This window comes from Chenopodium quinoa, unplaced genomic scaffold (assembly GCF_001683475.1).
Source record: "Chenopodium quinoa cultivar QQ74 unplaced genomic scaffold, ASM168347v1, whole genome shotgun sequence".
Lineage (NCBI taxonomy): Eukaryota > Viridiplantae > Streptophyta > Magnoliopsida > Caryophyllales > Amaranthaceae > Chenopodium > Chenopodium quinoa.
This window is the reverse complement of record NW_018742241.1, coordinates 1,221,147-1,242,161: the sequence shown is the minus strand read 5'-3', so window position 1 is coordinate 1,242,161 and position 21,015 is coordinate 1,221,147. Positions and strand designations below refer to the sequence as shown.

Below are 21,015 nucleotides of genomic sequence, written 5' to 3'. Positions count from 1 at the left end.
TTGATTTAGGGAAACAGCCTAAATCAATTGGTCTCTTCTTTGTATCTCAATAGTTTTATGTGATAACCCGGTTGTTTCATAAAGGGGCGATAATAAACTATTAGGAAAGCGGCATTAAGTTACGTGCTTAGAAGAAATATCCCGTCTCTCTTGTTCTATCCTCCATTTTGTTCTAACAATTTTGAGCCGAGCTCGGGCTTTGAACTAAATAAAAGTTTTTTATGCTTGCCCAAACCTACACTTTTCAGCAAAGTCGAATAAAAATAGTGGACTAGGCTATTGATGATCACCTCTAGTCTAAATGAGCTAGTTTTCATTAATATACTAACCATAGTTCCTATCCTACATCACATCATTGTCTTATTCTACACCACCCCAACTTCCTACGTATGTCTCCCAGCCAACAACTTCATCTCCTAGCTCTAATGAGGTTTTTTCAACGAAGTTGTTGGAGGGGAAAAACGATGTGTAGGCGATGGCAAGCTTAGTCGCAGACTTGCATGCATATGATGAGAAGAGAGAAAGAGGAGTCGAATCACTCCATTCTCCAAATCAACTACTGGGTCACATTTTAAGTGTTTTAACATTGTATCTATGTGACACAAACTTGTTGATTGGACGAGGAAAAGTTGAATGCACAAGGCACTATTGGGAACTAAGCAATAAGCAACACGAACACATATCTGATTACGGAAGGACACTCTTGGCTATTAATTAGGAGTGTGAGTTGTTTGGAGCTTGTGATGGCGGAGTGAGTCAAGGAGGACAAAAGTATGATCGGTTATTGAGTTTGGGGCATCTCAAAATTTTAGGACAGTATGCATGTGACGACTCAATTTTATATAAAGGTAACGACACAAGCATTAGTAGCAAAACTTGAGTTTAAGAACATAAATCTTTAATTGATCACATCTCCTTACAGAGCTTAATTTTGAAATTACATTTCCTAGTGTAAACTACATTAGATTGAAAAAAACATACAAGTATATAACAATAGAATCTAAGGCCTAGGAAATTAGAAAGCATCTAAAATATGAAGATGTTAGATTCTAACACATCCCAAGTTTTTAAGATCAACCAATGCTTGATCTTATGTACCCTTCTACGAAACTGAAAGAATGATAAAACCTTATGTTTGATCTCCTTCAATTACCGGGGGCTTAGCATGACAAGTAGACGAACAGCCATTCCTTGCATCTGGAGAGCGAATTAAGCTGTGAGTTTCACTGTCTGATGTCATATCGTGATACCCTTTAGATGCCTCATAAAACCAGTCACTGTTGCAGCCACTAGGTGCCAGGGTCAGTTCTTTTACAAGCATTTTTCCTTCAAGCATGCTTAGTACCTCAGACATCACTGGCCTTACTGCAGGAGATGGATTAGTGCATAATAAAGCAATCTTAATCATTTTGAGTACTTCTTCCTTATTGTAGTCAGTGCCAAGCATCGGATCCACTAGTTCCATCAAATTTCCGTTCTGTTGTTGCAAAGCAAAGCCCTGAACACAGAAGCAAGTTTAAGAACAGATTCAATCTATCCAAACAAAATATAAGAACAAAATCTGATCACAAGAAAGCCATTTTCCTCCCTATTTCATATAAGCACATCCAAAATGAAAACTTTGATTTGATCAAAACCAACTACATACAGATAAAAAAAAAAAAACAAAATTACCATTATTTTGGTTCTCTCTAGGGTTTCTCCTTAGAGATGGTTTTTCTGGTTTCCTCTAAAATTTCTCCCCAAAGAGGGTTTTTCTAGCCTCTATAGCTAGGTATTTTTTTTTTTCTTTTTTTTTTTTTTTTTTTTTGGGAAGTTTTCCTTCATTCTTCTCCCTTTTCTCTCCATTTTCATCTCTTTTCTTCATGCTCTCAATTGTGAATCTTTGTAAAGGCTTCCACAGATGTTTTTACCGGTGGTAAGCCCCAAAAACTTTTTCATTGCTTTCAATAAATAGATTCCGTCTTTAATATGGTGGTTATTCTATTATGTTTAATTTCTTTGTTTGTTTGTTCGGCGAGAATTGAAGATCTAGAGTTTCATAATTTTCGCTAGAAGACCATATGAGTATTTTTCACTCAAACAACTATGCATCAATGAATTTCAAGCAGAATTAATGCTAGCTCACATATTGTATTGCTTTAGATTAAGGTTTTTTTATTTGTTATTTTTTTTATTTTTTATTATTAAGGTGATCGTTGACCTAATCTGTGATGTAAGGTAATATATACTTGTATTGGAATTTTAGATTTCTTAAGAATTGTTTGTAAGTGCCATTTAACTATCTTAATAATACAAAACCAAAAACAAACAAAAAGAAATACAAAATTACCATTGAGACAATTTAGAGTAGATCTGGCCATGGAATAAAACTCGGGCGTTCCGTACTATAACGGCTGCTTTGTAACGGGTTTGGGCATAGCTAGAAAAGCCGTTGTATAACAGTGCTTTGAAATTCACACACAACTTGCCTTTACGTAACGGTAGAACGGCATTCAAAAATATTCGATAAATGAAATGACCATTAAATTTAGAAAATCATTTTTCATTGTTTGCGAAGAATAGAAAGCCGGAAAAAAGTAGATTCCAAGGCAAAAGAAAAAAAAAATCGTCATGAAATAAAGCATATATTCAAATTGTGATTATGTACCTATTTGCCCACCAAATCACTCCATATCTAAGGTAATTTTAAACATAAAGCATATTTTACTCTAGTTTGCCCACCAAATCGATCCACTATTACTCTAGTTTGTCATCATCAATGCATTTAATGAAAAACGATGAAGTGGTCTGGTTGGTTGATGCTAGATAGGGTTGGCTCATATATATGACACTCTAGCCCCATTTTCTACCTCAAGTCACTTGACACGATGAACTTACGTTTCTGGTAAAGAAATTTAAAATATACAGGGCTCTCACCTAGAAACAGAAGGTTTTTTTTTTTAATTTTTTTTTTTGGGGGGGGGGGGGGTGGGGGAGAGTGAAGAACCAAGTGTACATAATACCAGCACAATTGCGAAGTGCCTCTATCTGGCAAAAATTACATTTACAACAAGGTTGTTTCCATTTGTGATTGGACCCATGATTTGGAAGGCAAGTAGCTACCTCTTGACTAGCACTTCATCTTAGAATGAGTATCAAAAAAGTTCTGCCTACAGCAGAAACCCATCTAGCTCAAGAAATGCCATGACCAATCAATTGTGAATGCCCTTTTTTCAGTATACCTCCTAAATCAAGTTGCTAAGTGAAGTTTCTGGATGACAGAGCAAGAATATAAGGACTTAAATTATAGCTTACCCAATCAAGGAGGCAGAAATAATTATCATCTGGTCTAAAATTTGTATTGTTTCTACCAGCAACTATCTCCAATGCCAAAACCCCAAAGCTGTAAACATCTGCTTTATAGGTCAAATAGCCCCACAATGCATATTCTGGTGCCATGTATCCTCTGTGAGAACAAGATAAGCATGTCAACCATTATTTCCACACTAAAAAGTACCAAAACTTAACCAGAACTTCACAAACGTTCAATTCCATGTCAGTACACTAAAAAATATTTCATCATGACAAAAGATATAACAATTATTATAGTAAAAGCAGCTTTACCAATGGATGGCTTATATTAACCATAAAATAAAGCATTAAACTTCATTTCTTAAGATGATTGAGCCTGTCATTTAAGTAACCATTTCTATAAAGTACTAGTATATAATAAAAAGTGGTTTAGCTTCATAAGGAATGTCTCCGTGCGAACTATTCACAAAATGAAGTCCTTGTCCTTTTTTTAAGTTTTACTTTTATATCAGTATGTTTCCTAAATCACTTGTGTTGTGGTTCAATGTTTCCTGAATAAGGGTGTTAACGAGCTAAGCCTACTTGCAAACTGCTCGATGCTTGGCTTGGTCAAAACTCAGTCAAACTTAAATCGAGTTTGGATTCGGCTCCAAACTTAACAAGCCAAGCTTGAGCTATCCTTGGCTCAGCTCGAAAGCTCGTGAACAAGCTTAAATATTTTTTTATATTAATATTATTTTCTTCTAAAATAATTTGTTACCTAAAATTATTCATTGATAATTAGGCCTTGGGGGTCCTTTTCATATTCGGAGGCTGACTAAATCAAACATTTGATGATCGAGCTCAAGTCGAGTCGAGGTCATGTATTGTCTAGTGGTTTTGAGCTCAAGCTAAAAGCCTAAGTGTCGGGCTCAAGCCGAGCTCAATTTCTAAGATCTTCTAGCTCGAGCCAAACCCAAGCTCACCACTATCGAGGTGGTCTTAGCCTGGCTTGTTAGCACCGCTAATCCTGACTCCCTGTTTCTATAATTGCAAAACCAACAATTATCTAAATTTTTGTCTACCATAAAACAAATCCACTTTTGGCTAGCAACACATCAACGTTAGGTTCCAATCTTCTTCCATAGTAGTGTCAGGAGTAGTAGTAGCAATAGGAGTAGTAAGGGTTGTTTTCCATCAAGCGAGAAAAAAATTTATGCATCAAAGATTCATTTTTGTAAACGTCAAAATCCATCACGCAAGATGACACTCTTTAAGTGTTGGCAAGTTGGATCCAAGTAGATGGCATAGAAAAGGAAATTGTAACTAGGGTAACAAACAATGAAGTATGCAAAATCCAACAAAGATAAAAGGCCTACAGCAGCAAAGTCACTAGATAATTTACTCACATTGTTCCGGCAACTCTAGTACTAATGTGGGTGTGCTCCCCTTCATCAAGCTTAGCCAGTCCAAAGTCTGAGATCTTAGCATTGAGGTCTCCATCAAGCAGTATATTGGTTGCTTTGATGTCTCTATGAACAATTTTTATTATTGATTCCTCATGCAAATAGGTTAAACCTCTTGCCACATCAATGCAAATTTTCTGTCTAGTAGGCCAATTCAATTTCAGGTGACTTCTTCCTGTAAATTAAAAATACAATTACAGCCATGTCCCACTAAATTTATTTATTTTTCCTGTAAATATAACTAAGAATTATGAAATGTTAAAAAAAAATCCAGGGAACAAAATGAACCATTCTTCCAATCAACTAAATACCCAGGATGTGACCCATTTGATTAAAGAATAGGTATAATTCTTTATTCAGAGCACATGTATACAGTAAGGATTTATCAATCACAATTGTTACTTACCAAACAATGCACGTGCAAGGTTATTGTTCTCCATATATTCATATATCAAGAATAACTGATTTCCCTCAACACAACATCCATACAGTCTTACAAGATTTGGATGACGCAAACCAGAGATCATGCCAATTTCATTCACAAATTCTTGATTCCCCTGTTTTGATCTTGATGATAGTTGCTTCACGGCAATATGGGCACCATCTAGCAGTATCCCCTATGTCATAAAGTGAACATTAAGCACATAAATATAGCTATGACTCTACGTTGTATGCAGTGAAGGCATTGTGTCATTAAAGCTAGAAGGATCAAGATCTTGCTAGTAAATTGATAATTATGAAACCTACCAAGTATACTGAACCAAATCCGCCTTCTCCAATTTTACTGTCAGCACTGAAGTTGTTGGTGGCAGCTTTGATTTGCTTAAAAGTAAATAACCCAGTCTGCAGATCAAGTCCAGCAAGAACTGTGCACAGTATAAAAAGATTAAAGCATTTTACCCAGTCTGCAGATCAAGTCCAGCAAGAACTGTGCACAGTCTAAAAAGATTAAGCATTGAAAAAAAATAAAGGCACCTTACAAATAAGATCCACAACTAACATAGAATTTCAGGATTTGCATAGACCCTTTTAACAGAAAAACCAATAGAATATATTTTTCCTTCATACATTCTAGCATATTATATCTTCAAATATTAAATTTGTCCACTTCACTAGTATTCTACACCTTCATCCATATTAGGCAATCTTCATTTTCAAATATCGATTTTGTCTACATCACAAAAGTCCTAGTCGTCAACCTTACCTTGATCTTTCATGCAACTTCATGGTTAGCAATTGCGAGTTATGTTTTGGATACTTATGCAAGTTTATGTTCAGTGATCAACTTATTCTTTCATAAGATTAGATACCGTGACAGTTAAATCAACACATAGTAAATCTGAAACTGCTTTTGAGGGTATGAGCTTGAATTATGAGAAGAAAATCTATTAATTTAAGGTTCAAGGAGTAAATTACCTTTTTCTCTTGTTGCCATGTCTCTCGAGCCATGTTTCCACCAACAAATGTAAAGACCGAAAAGAGTGGTGCACACCATTAAAATTGCAACCCCACCTAAAATCTTTATAATCTTCTGTCTATCAGGAGGAGGTTTGAACTCTAACATGCAAAAGGGAGTTTCTTTAATTATCTTATGAGGTGATAGAACATATAAACACACAGTTAAATTATTATAGCATCACAAACAAATTGTCATTGACTCTTTTTTCTTTTTCTTTTTCTTTTTTTTTTTTTTTTTTTTTTTTTTTTTTTTTGTGCCACGATGTCAAAATAAATTCCATTTTCCTAAGATTGTAGAAAGTTCGTTCCTTAGATAACAATGGAAATGTTTTAATAGACCAGCAAGATATGCAATTGAAGTAGCACGCAATTTTTCTTAGATCAATATCAGTGCAACGAATTAGTCTTTTAGTTAAAACATAAATTCCTCATAGGCACTCTAAAAAAAAGATCTTGTGACCAAAGAGCCAATATCATATGTGCAAACATTATCAATCACACAACAGCAGCTATAGGTCATGAACAGATCATGAATTTCAGGTCATGGTCCATTCAATACAGATGATGGTTCCTTTTTTTCCGCTGATGTCTTTTAAGTTGGGTCATACTCAGATGTATTGACAACTAGCTTATTAGGAAAATCAATTTAATTGCAATTTAACAAAGCCAAAAAGAAGTTAGATAATACTACTGCTATGGATAAGAAGCCATAAAATGAATGAAATAAGAACTTTCAGCTAAAGAACATTTACCAGACTTGACAGAAATTGCAGATATAAGTGGGCCATATGTTCCTCTTAAAGGTATCCCTGTGCTCCCTTTTCCAGCATAATAGAAACGGATTTCTACAGAATCACTCACGGGTATATGTTGATATACCTTCTTTACAACCTTACTAGTTCCATTTGCTTCCTTTACTATATCAAAATTCTTGTGAACAAGCTTATCCTACAAAAATGAAAATATAGATAATGCTTACTGAATCTATTCATGATCATTAATAATTCTATGAGCTTTGTGATGCTTTTAAAATATACCTGGATATATATATCAAACATCCGTCTTCCGAGACTGGAATAAGAATTGTTAGAAAAAACTATCTCACAGAAATGAAGTGTCACACTGTAGTTCCCTTTTCCCAAGCAACTACCATAGTATGTTAGAGATGTAGCTGACAACCGTGCTCTCGTGTATAGATTTGAGTCCGGCAATCTTAGCATTGGGTTGCCTTTCGCAATATAATTACCAGGAACTTGTGAAAACCAGAATTCCCCACTACTGCTAAATCCCCAATCTGCCCTTCTGGGAACAAATTTTGCAGCGCCCCCACGTTCATCATCTTCCTCATATGTAGAGTCTGCGATGGTGGTCTCTTTTCCACCACAGTTGATATGCATTGAATACCGAGCTTCTTATATGAAAATACATGTCAAAAGAAAACAAACATGAAGGAAAAAAAATAATTTTTTTCCTCTTAATGATTCGCATGATATCAAGACAAAGCATCCAATTAATAGAATTTGTCAGGATGTTGCTTCTGTTTACTTATAAGTGCTTTTTAATTATAGAATGCAACAGAGCCTGACAATAAAAGAAACTAGAGGAAATTATATATAATAATTAAAAATAAATGGGTATAATGTGTGGGAGTGTGTGACTGTGTGGGGATGGGAAAAGGGAGGAAATTTGCATCACAATGTTAGGAAAGTTGAAGATGTATTGCACCTTTACAATTGAAGCTCTTCAAGCAGACACTAGATTTTCTGCATGAAGTTTTGACCCATATTAAAGACAAGTTAGGATTTTATATCACACAAGAGATTAAAATCTGCCTATAGAAAACAAAAGCAGTTGACGAGCTTACAGGCTCTCTCCCCTTGAGAAGCTTCTGTACAAGTTTCTGAAGATGATAATGACAAACATTAATTTCACAAGAGCAGAGTAACTGCCAAATTTGAAGGAAGAAGAGTCTCACAGAATCTTACAGAGTCTCTTTATTGCAAGAAGACGGTGCAGAATGTTCATCAAAATTGTTGTATGAAAGATCTATGTGGCTGTAAGCAAAAATACATGGAAAAAATAAAAATAAAATAAAATAAGGAAACAAACTTTAACAATACACATAAAAGCATCTTATTAAACGGAAAAACTCAAAATTAAAACTCCTAGAGGAATGTTTGCAGATATATCTCTGATGAAGAAAAAGTAGTTATATATGAGCAGACTGCAGAAAGTACATGAACACAGGACAAGTTGTCCTCAGATAGTAAATACAGATTACACAAAATCCATCACTGTATTAGCTCACATAGTAGCACAATTTATTCTCTGATGAAGATTCGAGCAGTCTGTTCTAAGCTTAGTCACCACATCATCTTCTCCTTTGCCCTTCCAACGTCCACAAAGTGAACTTGCATCAAATACAAAACTCTACAAGGGAAAACCAGTACCCTCCATACAAAGCAAATAGCCTCCTATAAATATTACTTGCCATCTCACATTAAAGAAAGAGATACAAGTATATCTCACTATTGGCAGAACAAAACAATCACATATCTGGTAAAAGCTATATTCGGTGTTTTCCTTTAGAGCATATAGTTGGAGTTGATTCTGCTCAGAGCCAAGGTCCACACAAACACTCTCAGAAAGATAAACTCTGACCCTCTCAATAAATTTGTGAACCAAGAAGAGGGGGAAGCCTTGGCAGAGAAGATAGACAACCCAAAAATGAGTTACAAAAAAACGGTGCCTGTTGAATCCCCATCCTCCTCCTAGGGCCCTCTTTCTCCAAAAGTTGAGGTTGTAGAACCTTGAAGATCAAGTTGAGCTCATCTATCACTCTATAATGGGGATGCCTCCATGATTAAAGAACCCAAACATTGTAAGCATGGAGTTCGCAAACGGGAGCAATAATGTGAAGTGGACAAATTATATAATTGAGAAAACCGGACAAAAAATGGTTGCTCCCCTTTCCAAGTTTGATTATATGACTTCATTTACATTTCTTCTTTTTCTGAACTCATATGTGTTACTATCACCTTATCTCTTAAAGAAATTGGAATGAAGCCCTACTTCTTTCTCATACTTTTTATCTCAAGTCTATTTTACGCAAACAGTTTACTAAATTAGTAAATTCTTATGCTAGTTATATAATGATTTTTAGAATAATTCCTAAGGTTATCTAGGCTTTAAATACAACTATGAAGTTACTAGCAATCTAATACGCATTAAGAGAGCATTGTAATTCCAAAATTAAGCTTTTAGTGACTGATGATTAATGAATGAGAATCAAAGCCTCCTACCCCATGCTGTCTTGCTTTAATAATTTGGTTGTGTTATAGGCAACATAGATATTGAGTATATAATTCATTTTAATGCACCCCAAACACAATAAAGTCCCTCACACTCAATTTTCTCATTGCCGGCCCCACTTTGACCTGCTGAGCACACAATCAACTCTCATTATTGACTTATCGCTCTTGTCGAGTTGTCACCAATAGGCAAGAGTGTCTCATAAAAAATCAAACGTCATCTTTTTATCACTACATGCACACCAGTGCCCCCACAAGATCCGGTGACCAAAGAACACTCAGGCCATGACAATAAGGCTATCCCAAGCAAACATAAAGAAATAACCAATGTCCAGTAGTACTTCACATTGCTAAAATATCAAGTAGGTATAGCCTGGATTTAATTATGGATGATTAAGGTATTGTGCTTGCCTAGATGTATGCCAGCACATATGCACATTAAATATTGACATTCAGCATTAATGTAAACATATATACTTCTAAATAGGTTTCTAAGGGTGTAGAGACATTTTCAGGTCCTGCAATTTAAGTCCAATCGGAACTTCAGTCAAAAATATCAAACCTGCTGTCCGCTTTATTTGTAATCCAATTTGGAACAGGTCCACTTAGCATATTGCTTGTTAAATACCTGAAATTGGCAACAAGTATTTTTCTGTAAAATTATGAGGCCCAAATCAATGGGGTGCAAACACAATGAGTTACTACACAAACACAGTCTAACATTGTTAAAAAGTGAACAGGTATCAAATTAGTGCAACATACATGATTTATGATTTGTGCTATCATGACACCAACTTTGATAGAGGTGTCAAAAAAACTTTCAGAGACGTTTGTAGTACCTTTAACCCAAGATGTTTGCAGTACATATTACTTATATCAAGAATCAATATGGTCCCAGTAGTTGTCAGAGTTAAGGTCCTCAAAGATTTCTTCCTCTCACCCCCTCCCCCCCTCACCACCAACTAGCATTGTAATGAGCCAGCACAATGCGGATGACTATATAGAGCAGAAAATTGTGATTTTGATTGATAAAACGAAGAACTGGACAATTAACACGGAATTTAATAGGAAAAAAAAAAACAATACTTGCATTTAAATAAAATTAAATAGATAGCACAAGCTTTGACTCTTTGAGAGGCCTATTCTCTCCCTAATAGACATTCGAGAGGCTGGAACTCTCCAAAGTATATCCTTTCTTTAATAACATGATAATCTCTCTCCAGCTAATTTCTATTTATGGAGCTTTCCCACTAAGAATTGTATTTCCCTTCAAACTACTAGACAATTTATTTGTAATGCAACTGCCCCTCTCTCCAATTCTTCATTTTAGGCATATGTTAAGATAACATCTCTCCAGCTATTTTCTATTTATGGAGCTTTCCCACTAAGAATTATGTTCTCCTTCAAACTACTAGACAATTTATTTGTAATGCAACTGCCCTTCTCCGTACATATCACTTTATAGCAAGCATATGCATTAACATATGCCTAAAATGAAGAATTGTAGAGAAAGGGGTCTATATAGATCAATTTTTTAAAATCTTCTATGATTCTGCCCCCAGCCTCCCAAAAAATAGGAAAAAAAAAAAGACAAAAGAAAATAGCTTGTAGCAATACAATTTTTATTTTCTGCAAAATTAAGCTTCGACTTTTTACACTTTTGATAACTAAAAACATAATGCTAGAATCACTTATAATAAGAATAGATAATCGAAGAAATAGCAATGCCCAGCTGTCTGGTCTTTAGTGATGGTCAGATTGCACCATTTCTCCTTTAATCTATTATCCATTTTTTAATTATTTGTGGGCAGGAAGATGGTGAATGTAGCAAAAGACAGTCATGATAAGATACTTGCAGCAGTCCTTGTCTTTGAAAATATCAGACTATTATAGGGACAGATGCCAAAGTTCAAAATGAAAAAGCAGATTGGTGCATCATTCTGGTGGCTTAACTATGACATGACATAGTAGTAACTGAATTGCATAAATTAAACTGCTTACATGTTTTGCAATTTATTTAAATATTGAAGCTCGTTTGGAATAGATCCATTCAATTTGTTGAAGCTGAGATCCCTGTAAAATTATATGACAGATATCAGCAGTTACTTTTGAAAAAGAATGTCAAAGAAGAAGCTAATATATATTTAGAATTCTGGATGAAAGATTGCTAAAAAAAACTATATTAAAGAAAAAGGGCAGTATAGGACTCTAGGGCATTTTGTTTTCAATACCACTTCTTTCCAGCTATGTTTCATCATAGCAAAAACTAAGAGAAACAATTAAAACATAGGTGACTATAATGGTATAACCCCTGTCCTCGGCAGAAAAGCTTAAATGCTATGCATACCTTAGTCACTCTTTATACTTCATCAACCATTAGTTCTGGTTCATGGAGCAGATAAGAGAACATGGCACGGCACATGCCGTAAATTTAATGCTTATCTGGCTCAAAATCACCAGTTCCTTGAATTATTACTGATTGATTGATTCAAAATTTCTATCAAATAACAATCTTCGACACTGTAAAGCATGCATTATTAACTGCTTCCTCCTCACAGTCCCACAGCTATCGTATTTCCAAATCAAAGCCACTAAAGGTCAGTCCCTTCTACCAGCCACTGTGATTTAGGACATAGACATTCTCCTTTCAGAGATCCTCACACCAAATTGCAGCAAGATAGTACGGACTAGTAGGAATGGCAATTCACTCCAAATCCGACCTGTCCAAAGCTAAAAAAATCTAAACTAAATCCAAAAATCCAACTCCATATCCAATTAAAAATTGAATCTGATTAAGGGATGGGAGCGAGTTGGATGTTATGTAGACTCCGACTCCAACCGCCCTATTCTATGTGTAGGTAATTAGATGGTAGCTAATTGATATTGCTTACTTATTAATTGGTTTGACTAGTTAGTTTTATTAACTGGTTGTGTAAAAGTGTTTGGTAAATAATTAATAATTGTTAGCTATTTCAGTGTATGTAATAACTAGAAAGTTAAATGTTCAATAAGCTAATTTCAAAAAATTCTTATTATGGGATTTTTATAAAAAGAGCTATTTGTGCCCAAAAAGATCTTTCAATAAGCTGCTTACCAAACACCCAAAATAGCTTTTTCAGAATGGTCAAGCCTCTGATAAGCCTTAATAAGATAAAAACTCTCCACAAAACTAAATGTAGCAAGTGATTTACATAACATTAATGAAATTATTCAATCTCTATAAGCAAATGAGGCATAGTATAGTGTTACTCCCTTTTTCTGTTTTTTTTTTTTTTTTTTTTTTTTTTTGGGGAGAGTCAAACCTTAAGATTTTTAACCACATTTTGTAATTTATGTGTATCAAAAAAATTATCATACTAGATAATTCTAATAATAATTGAAATTCAAATATAGCAGTGTAGAAAAATCTGCATATTAAAAAATAATTAAATAATAAAGTTCCTACACAAATTAATAGTTCTGTAAAAATCTTAAGAAAAAATAAAGTAAAGTAGAGTTTAGGAGGGAAAATTCCCTACAAAAAAAAAAAACTCTTCTTTAGTATAGGTATATAGATGGGTCATTGTTAGAATCGTGCAAACATTTAGTTTCATATTATCAACTTTTAAATATTTATAAAAAATATAAGTTTGTAGAAATATTTGTGGTTAAATTTGTACATTGGAGACCATGCAAATGGGAAGATTAAAAATAAATTAAAAAACGAAAGAGGTAATTAAAACTAGAGCATATATTCTCATATTTTATACTCTCTCTAGTTTTTTTAAATGCATCACTTTGACCAGCACATTTACCAATACACAACTTTGACTATTAACACATTATAAAATTAGACATCGTGACCAATCCAACAATATATATATATATATTATATATATATATATAATATATATATATATATATTAGTAAAATAATTAAGTTAAAGTTAATATATGAATAGTGTACAAATCTAAGTGACGCAAAAAAAAAAAAAAGTGCAAGGAATAACCGGAACGTTTTGTCTTTTGCGCCAGTTATCATATTCCTTTTTTTTCATAGTTATCATATTCTTTTTTTTTTTTTTTTTTTAATAGTTATCATATTCTTATTTGTCTATAATTTTAAACATTTTGCATTTAATCCTTTCTTCTTTCACATGAAAGGTTGCATTAATTTCTCATTTTTCTTAGCCTTCCAAACCTTAATGACAGTGTTATTTATATTAAAGTTACATCAACTTTTCACTTATTTCTGAACTTTTCAAATCATTACTATTTTTAATTAATCTACATCAATTTTGGTTCCATAATATTCCAACATGTGTGTAACATTTATCTTTTTTCACGAGGGTTGTGCTAATCCTATTTCAATGTTTTATTGATTCCTCATTTTCCTTAACCTATGAATTTATCTTATTAAGATATAAAAAATGTCTTAAATATATATAAGCAATTTAGCAAAGTTTAAGAAAATTATAATAAATACTCATATCATTGAATAAAAAATTCAACCAGAGCGTTGCACGGTATAAAAACTAGTTAAATTAAGATATTAAAAGCCCAATAACATTAGTTTCTATGTAAATATCGATATATAATTGTTTCCTGGGGAAAATGATTTGAGGTGGAATTAGATCGAAGTTGGAGGATCCAAGGCTAAGCAGAGTAGGATTACTTGAATCAGTGTTGGATTGGAAGTTTGACTCCTAGTCAGATCAAAGCCAAGCTGCCAAGGTATATGCAACTTGATTTAAAGACTTTACATAATCTTTTTAAACATCTAACAAAAAATTAACAAAAAAGAATCCCAACAAACTTGAAATGAAAATCATGAAGAAGAGAGTTACAAAATTTTCAATCTCGACATGGCTGATATATAAGGAGGAATAGGCCCAGAAAGCTTGCAGCTCCTTAACATCCTAGAAGAAAAAAAAAGTTAGTGACAAACAATTAAAATAAGTAATAGTAAAAAATGGCGATGTCAGCAGCGGTCACCAATTATATGCTTTTTTTGAGAGAGCTCTTTCACAAAAGGAAAAAGTAACTCACAATCGCATCAAGCTTGTCAGATTCTCTAGAGATGGAAACTCGGAGCCTTCTCCATTCAAATCACTAATCCTTCTGTACATATCATGCTTAATATTAGCATATTTTCCCAACATATCTAAATTAGTTTGAGCTTACAGCAGATTACAGAGACTCGCTTAACATAATTTGTTTACAGTTTGCTTACAATTCAATTAAGTTTGTCAGCAGTGATATACTGGTTGGTATTGGTCCTTCAAAGCCACTACCTTGAATCTGTCTGCAATTAATCAAATTTGGGTAAATTAAAGATGTCATCATACAGTCTGCACTCTGCAGTTCAACAAACATTGAAGCAGTAAAGACTTACAGCTTTTCAAGTTGTTTCCAATGATGAAAAAAATTGGGTATCTGTCCGCTGAAGTTATTACTGCTTATCCTACTGATAACCAAGTGAAAAAAAAAAGGGAGCATTATGACCACAAAATGGGCAATGTTTCCCAATTTATAATAAAATCAATTTTGAAATGAAATTTAAAAAATAAAATTCCATATCAGTCAGGACATTCTTACAGTTCGATCAAATTCACTAGCTTATTTAGCTCAATTGGTAATTGTCCAGCAAGATTGTTGTCATTAAGCAGTCTAGCAACAGGCAACCAGGAAACTCTTCAATGTCATTAAAGTTTCAGAAGAAGGAAACCATGCAATACTTTGGTTGCCTGTATAAGCAAACAGATCATTGTCATAAGAAGCAAATGACCTACAAATTTTTTAGGTTGACCAACTTCCCAAGCTCTGCAGGAATAGTTCCAGAAAATGAATTGCTTTCAATGCTTCTGAGATTTAGTATTACCAGTGACAAAGCATAAGTAATAAATTGACTTACAATTAAATATATGATAAATAAAAATTCTAGAATAGACTTGGTACTTATTGTGCACCCAACCATCTAGTATATCATTCAAAATGTGATTATATCATACAAAATGTGATTATAACGTTCTAAAGGTGTAAGTATATCATCCATAAGTGATTATATCATCCAAAAACTGATTATATTATTTGCAGTGTAAATGTATCATTCAAAAAGTGAATGTATCATTGAAAAAAGTATCAAACAGTAATTATATCATTCAAAAGATAGATTATTTAAAATACGACTATATCATTCAGAATTTGACTCATACAAGAAAATTATATCATCTAAAAAAGTGATTATATCATCCAAAATGTGACTATATTATTTGGGAGTGTCAAATATTGGGTATACAATATAGACCGGGTCCATACAAGACCTTCTATATGATAAAAATACAACTGTGTCTGCAATATATTAAAGGAAATAAAAGGCATACAAATAAGTGAGAGTTGTAATGTTCCCCAGAAACTTTGGAATTTGACCAGACAGTTGGTTCGCCATAAGAGACCTGTAGCCACTCCATAGTTATGGAAATACAAAAAAAAAAAAAAAAAAAAAAAAAAAAAAAAAAAAAAATAGGAAGAAAGAAAAGAAGCAAATTCAATCCTAAAACAGATTAGAAGATTAATGTTGCATACAAATATTCCAATTTCATTGTAGCCCATTCTTTAGGTATCATACCACTGAGAAGGTTCCTCGACAAATCACTGAAAATTAAGATAAGATAATGTTAGTCCTCGAAATTTCTATATGACCAGCTATGAAAACCAAAATTATGATACAAAAAAATTCTGAAAAGAAAACTGAAGTACAAGCATTCTGATACATTGTCTTGAGGTAGGGTAACTTCACTAATGATTTCGGAAGGCTACCAGAAAGACTTTGACCCTTAATGGACCTGTTCAAGCAACAAAATTAATAAGTCAACTGCCAAAGACTTGAGTGCAATAAAACTGATATTTCTATCTCAAGCTTCATTCAAATGGAAACAGAGGATCAGTAAATGAAGTGTGAACGATGCGTAAGAATTATAATTGCTATATGTACACATTTTACAGAAAAAAGGATTTGCGTCAAAGCAATAAAGCATGTAGAGAGAAGAGGACAGACCAACACTACAAAATAGAGACCTTTCAAACTCCATAGTTCAAACTATGAAGGTGGGGTTTCAGGTCCCAAGGATTCAGTATACAACAATCTTCCTTTACAGCATGTATGGGACTATAATCCTGAGCCCCATACCTCTAAGTTAAGCATAACACATGCTACCTTCAAAGCTTGTTCTATTTTCAAGACTAAGGTTCAACTCCTCTAAGCATAACATATGCTTCCTCGACAGCTTTGTTTGGTTTTTAAAATTTCTCAGAATGGAGGAAAATGAAAAGAATGGGGATCGTAAAGAAAGGGATCAAATTAGGAGTTCTATTGTTTAATTAATCAAAGGAGTTGTGACTTACCTACTTTAGTGTTAATTAATACTGAGGAATCCATGTTTCTTGCTTTCCCTCCATCCAAATTCCACCAAATTTGAGGAAAAGCGAAAACTGAAACTTTCCTATAGTTTACTTGGCATTCTTTCCAACCCCAAAACATTACATCAATACAAATATGTGAATTGGACGGTTTTTCTTTCCAATGCCATTCCTTTCAACTATTCAAGATGATTCAACCAAATAAGTGGTTTTTAAATATTTTATCAATAGCAAAAACATTAGAAAATCATCAATAGCAAGATCCCTGATGTGATATATATATAAGTAAAAGGTCATTTCAAATAGTCCAATTTTAACAGCCCACACTCCCATTATTTTGTATATGTATTCCCAAATCTGTATAGTTCTCTAATGAGAAAATTTCGCCAATCAGAGAAAGATTTCTATTGGTAATGTGGGTTATACAAATGCAGTTCTTATGTCCTAGAAAAATTTCCAAGTGTAAAAAAAAAAAAAAAAAAAAAAAAAAAAAAAAAAAAAAAATTCCATGGCTTATTGTATATATTCATTCAATTAGCACAGCTACAACGCCCATTAGTATACAATAATACCAAAATCTCCAACATTCCTGTCTTTAACAATTTTAACGTATTGAGCTCCTCATAAAAAACCCTACTGACTCACAAGTTCACACTTGACACTGATCCCATCATTTATCGACCTTTCCCTTAAATTCATTATCAGAGGCCTTAGGCTTCGTGTTCGTCATCATTAATTTAATACTGCCTTTGTTTCAAAGTACTTGCAACAATTTGTCTTTCACATTATTCACATACTATACTTTGACTATGGTGATTTATACTCAAGGATAAACATAGTCATGTGGATCTTGTTAGATTTGCCTCACTGTATATTTTCAAAATATCAACTTTTTTAATATAAAGATATCAATGGTTGAAATTGTGCATTGGCAAGCATGAAATTGGAAGTGTAGCAAGTATTATAAACTTTCATCATCAACAACCTATTGATTGATCCAATAAAATTTTCTAAATACATGCCCAAAACAATCAAAGAGTAATTTAAAGATCAGAATATCCTTATTTAGGGAATAGGATTAAGAAAAAAAATAAAAAAGGCAGAAACTGTCCCACGAGTACCTACCCTTGTCAGAGTAAGCCAAATCTAACAAACTTACGTATCATATTGGAGTTTTTCACCACTATCTTTCAGCTATATAAACAGAGACATGGATGACTAATTATAATAATTGACTCTGACAGAGAGACTCACAGATTTTTCAAGTGCCATCTGCCACCAAAACAATCACAGGTAACTTGATTAACGTAAGTTTGTCTCGCTGGGTCTGCTTCAGAAAACCAACTTGTGTGATTACTGCAAGGATCTTCATTGAAATTCCAGTCCTTTTTCCCCAATTCCTTGGCTATCTCACGAAGCGCAACGACTGCAGACGATCACTTCATTGTGTTACTCACATGCAAAGGGGAGTACTTCACTACAATTCCATTAAACTTACAATTCTACAAATCGTCAAACCAAGAATTAGGCTCAAAATGAAAGGATTAATGATCACATTGCAAATATATTCTTCATTGCCAATACAGCACATCCATCTACATATAAATGATATAATGTGTGGGTAATTAAGAAGTAAAACCTCCAAGGCAACCCAATAACCACTTGCCACGACATGAAATTTGATTCAACTATTATGACTTAGCGATGGCTACATGTCAACAAAGGGCTTAAAATATTAGGTCATCATGAGCTAGTTACTCTAGGATAGCATTTATGCAATTATAAGAACTTGAAGGAATTTGTAACAATAGCTTGGTAGAAGGGATGAGATAAAAATAAAGTAAGGAGGAGAAAAGGATGGGTGAAATATTACCCTCACTATTGGGGTAATATATAATCCTATGGGTGGTGGGAGAATACTATCCCAAAACTGAAGGCAGCGATTCCCTCTCTGCTCCTTACACCACGTCACTACAACCATACAACCCTTTCAATTGAAAAATATATATAAGAGAGAGGGAAAATAGTAGTTAAGAAAACTAGTCATACTTTAAATCATCCAACTTTGAAGCAGATTGCACATGGCCTTTAAATGGAAATGGAGATCAACATAACACAAAATTGAAAGCTAAAGGTCATATTTTTCACAATTCAGTCTATAATAACTGACCAGTAGTCTACTAACTTGTTGACTTAGCATCCTACTTAAATAGGCACTAAGATTTGCCCGAAATCAATTACTCAATACTACCTTATCCCATTTATCACCTCCAACCATCTTCATTCTCTTTATCTTTCCTTCTATTACCCATTTGATTTATTATATCCAATTCATGCATAGCATAAAAGACATTCTTTAAGAGACAAAAACCGCATATCATTCAGATATTTTTCACTATGTGCCCATTAAGAAATCTATCAGGGTTTCTAGGGTATAAAATTTTAACAAATTTCACAATTGCACAATAATTCACTTGGTACCCTTAAGGTACATAATAATTCTAAAAAAAATAAAAATAAATAAAATAAAATAAAATAAAAATAAGCGAAATTCTCAATGATAGCCTTTTGTTTTTGCTTATTTCCAATTGTAGCCAACTTTTATTTTGATTATCAATTGTAGCCCTCTATTATTAAGAACTTACATCTGTGAATTTATTAAGCCTAAAACCATTAAATTGTTGTTAGTTTTAACCACAGTCAAAAATCTCTAAGGAATCCTCTCTTCATTCTTCAACCATTTTCTCATGTCAACCAAATGAGGCCTTAAATTCCGTGACTTCCCCCTTTATTGCAATATTAGGAACAGAGAAAGTATTATAGAAGCATTGCTTTGACTATAAAAATATCTTGCAAACCACTTGAAAAGTCTAAACCACAAAGATTCCAATCATACCATACGTAATTTCACTCATTTCAAAAGTCGAAAACATGAACATTCTCATTTCTCAATGTAGCATGTCATACAGCCAAAACCAAGATATCAAACACTAATCGATCACATAGACACAATTATAGTCGTTCTTAAAGATTTGTTGTTTTTCTTCAAGTGCCCATACTCTAACATAACCCTTTGCTAAATTTTCCAATCTAGCATTCATTCTAACATTTTCCTGCCACTTGTTAATTTATTTATAGTTTACTTATCCATCCTCAAAATTAGCAACTCTCACGCTTACTATGTAAGATCAGTAGTAGCTAGTGATTGTGACAAGTGATAACCAAGTATTTTAGCTACTAACTCCACTCAAAAGCAAGCCTTTAATTGACCAATTTCATACTCCAAGTACATAGTTATACCAACAATCAATAAACAACAGTTGTAAACAATTTTCATTGACACAAATCATCAAACACTTGGTAGGCATAAAGAAAGCAAAAAACCATGCTCAACCACTCCAATAAAAAACAAAAAAACCCACCAAACTCATGAATTGTAACAAGGGTAAACGTAAACTACCTTCTTTGGCAGCCGTTCGTTGACAATGATCACTGCTTAACCCAAACTGAGGAAGCAAAACCCAGAAAACAACAAAAACAGTACCAAAAGAGTGCAACATAATCTTCCAAATTAGGTTCAGAAACTAACCCAGAAAAACTAAAAATGATGGGGAAAAATGGATAGCAAAGGAATTGCATTAATGGTTGTGAAGAAGAAGAAGATTGAGCATTTAAAGTAGGGTGGTTGGTTTCCCAGTTTAATTTACAAATGAAATTAATTATTGAGAAAGATAGTACTCGTAGAAAATATACTACTCTATTAAATGCGAAGCTCATGATTTTCTGATAAAGTCACATCAATTTCCGACCATCTTCCGAATGGAGGATGAAATTCAACTTCGGACAGCAAATACGACGCACTTGGCCTCGGTAACTTTCGGATTTATTGGGACAAAACGTGTCACTTCACTACATCAGTACAAATTTATACAGTTATTATCTGACTAGGAGGTATACCAAATTTCCAATCACGTAAATAGAAATACCTAACGAAACATCCTCGGTGGAGGTGGTGGATACATAACTCACCTTATAACTTAGCGCATTCCCTAATTTATATCTTTAACTCACCTTATCACTAGTGAGGTATTGGTTCGTAAGGTCTTTTCT

The 21,015-nt window shown here is 33.6% G+C and overlaps 1 protein-coding gene across 7 annotated transcripts; it reads right to left on the bottom strand.

Annotated features, from left to right (window-relative positions):
- Positions 1–876: 876 nt before the first annotated feature.
- On the bottom strand, positions 877–20,811 carry LOC110736529 (probable LRR receptor-like serine/threonine-protein kinase At1g07650). 7 transcript variants are annotated; one of them, XM_021916779.1, is made up of 25 exons: positions 20,366–20,454; positions 18,404–18,407; positions 18,160–18,331; positions 16,260–16,331; positions 16,072–16,140; positions 15,870–15,941; positions 15,279–15,350; positions 15,085–15,156; positions 14,882–14,953; positions 14,720–14,791; positions 14,536–14,607; positions 14,334–14,405; positions 11,510–11,581; positions 10,071–10,136; positions 8,183–8,251; positions 8,062–8,097; positions 7,923–7,960; positions 7,235–7,608; positions 6,950–7,145; positions 6,156–6,296; positions 5,487–5,605; positions 5,146–5,356; positions 4,683–4,914; positions 3,298–3,448; positions 877–1,498 (listed from the first exon to the last, which is right to left on the bottom strand). In XM_021916779.1, the coding sequence occupies exons 5-25, from the start codon at positions 16,110–16,112 to the stop codon at positions 1,130–1,132; spliced, it is 2,619 nt and encodes an 872-aa protein (XP_021772471.1). In that variant the 5' UTR covers positions 16,113–16,140; positions 16,260–16,331; positions 18,160–18,331; positions 18,404–18,407; positions 20,366–20,454; the 3' UTR covers positions 877–1,129. The 7 variants fall into 7 exon arrangements, with proteins under 7 accessions (XP_021772471.1, XP_021772453.1, XP_021772461.1 ...); XM_021916761.1 differs by lacking the exon at positions 18,404–18,407 and having other exon boundaries at positions 20,366–20,811; XM_021916769.1 differs by lacking the exon at positions 18,404–18,407 and having other exon boundaries at positions 7,235–7,605; positions 20,366–20,810.
- Between the last annotated feature and the right edge of the window lie 204 nt (positions 20,812–21,015).

Excerpts from the sequence above, each read along its gene's own strand:
- LOC110736529 (XM_021916761.1), bottom strand. The coding sequence starts at position 20,465 with ATGTTGCACTCTTTTGGTACTGTTTTTGTTGTTTTCTGGGTTTTGCTT. Across the intron at positions 18,332-20,365 it reads ACGAACGGCTGCCAAAGAAG|TCGTTGCGCTTCGTGAGATA; the intron begins GTAGTTTACGTT and ends GATCGTCTGCAG. Across the intron at positions 14,954-15,084 it reads CTAGTGAATTTGATCGAACT|TAGGATAAGCAGTAATAACT; the intron begins GTAAGAATGTCC and ends CTTGGTTATCAG.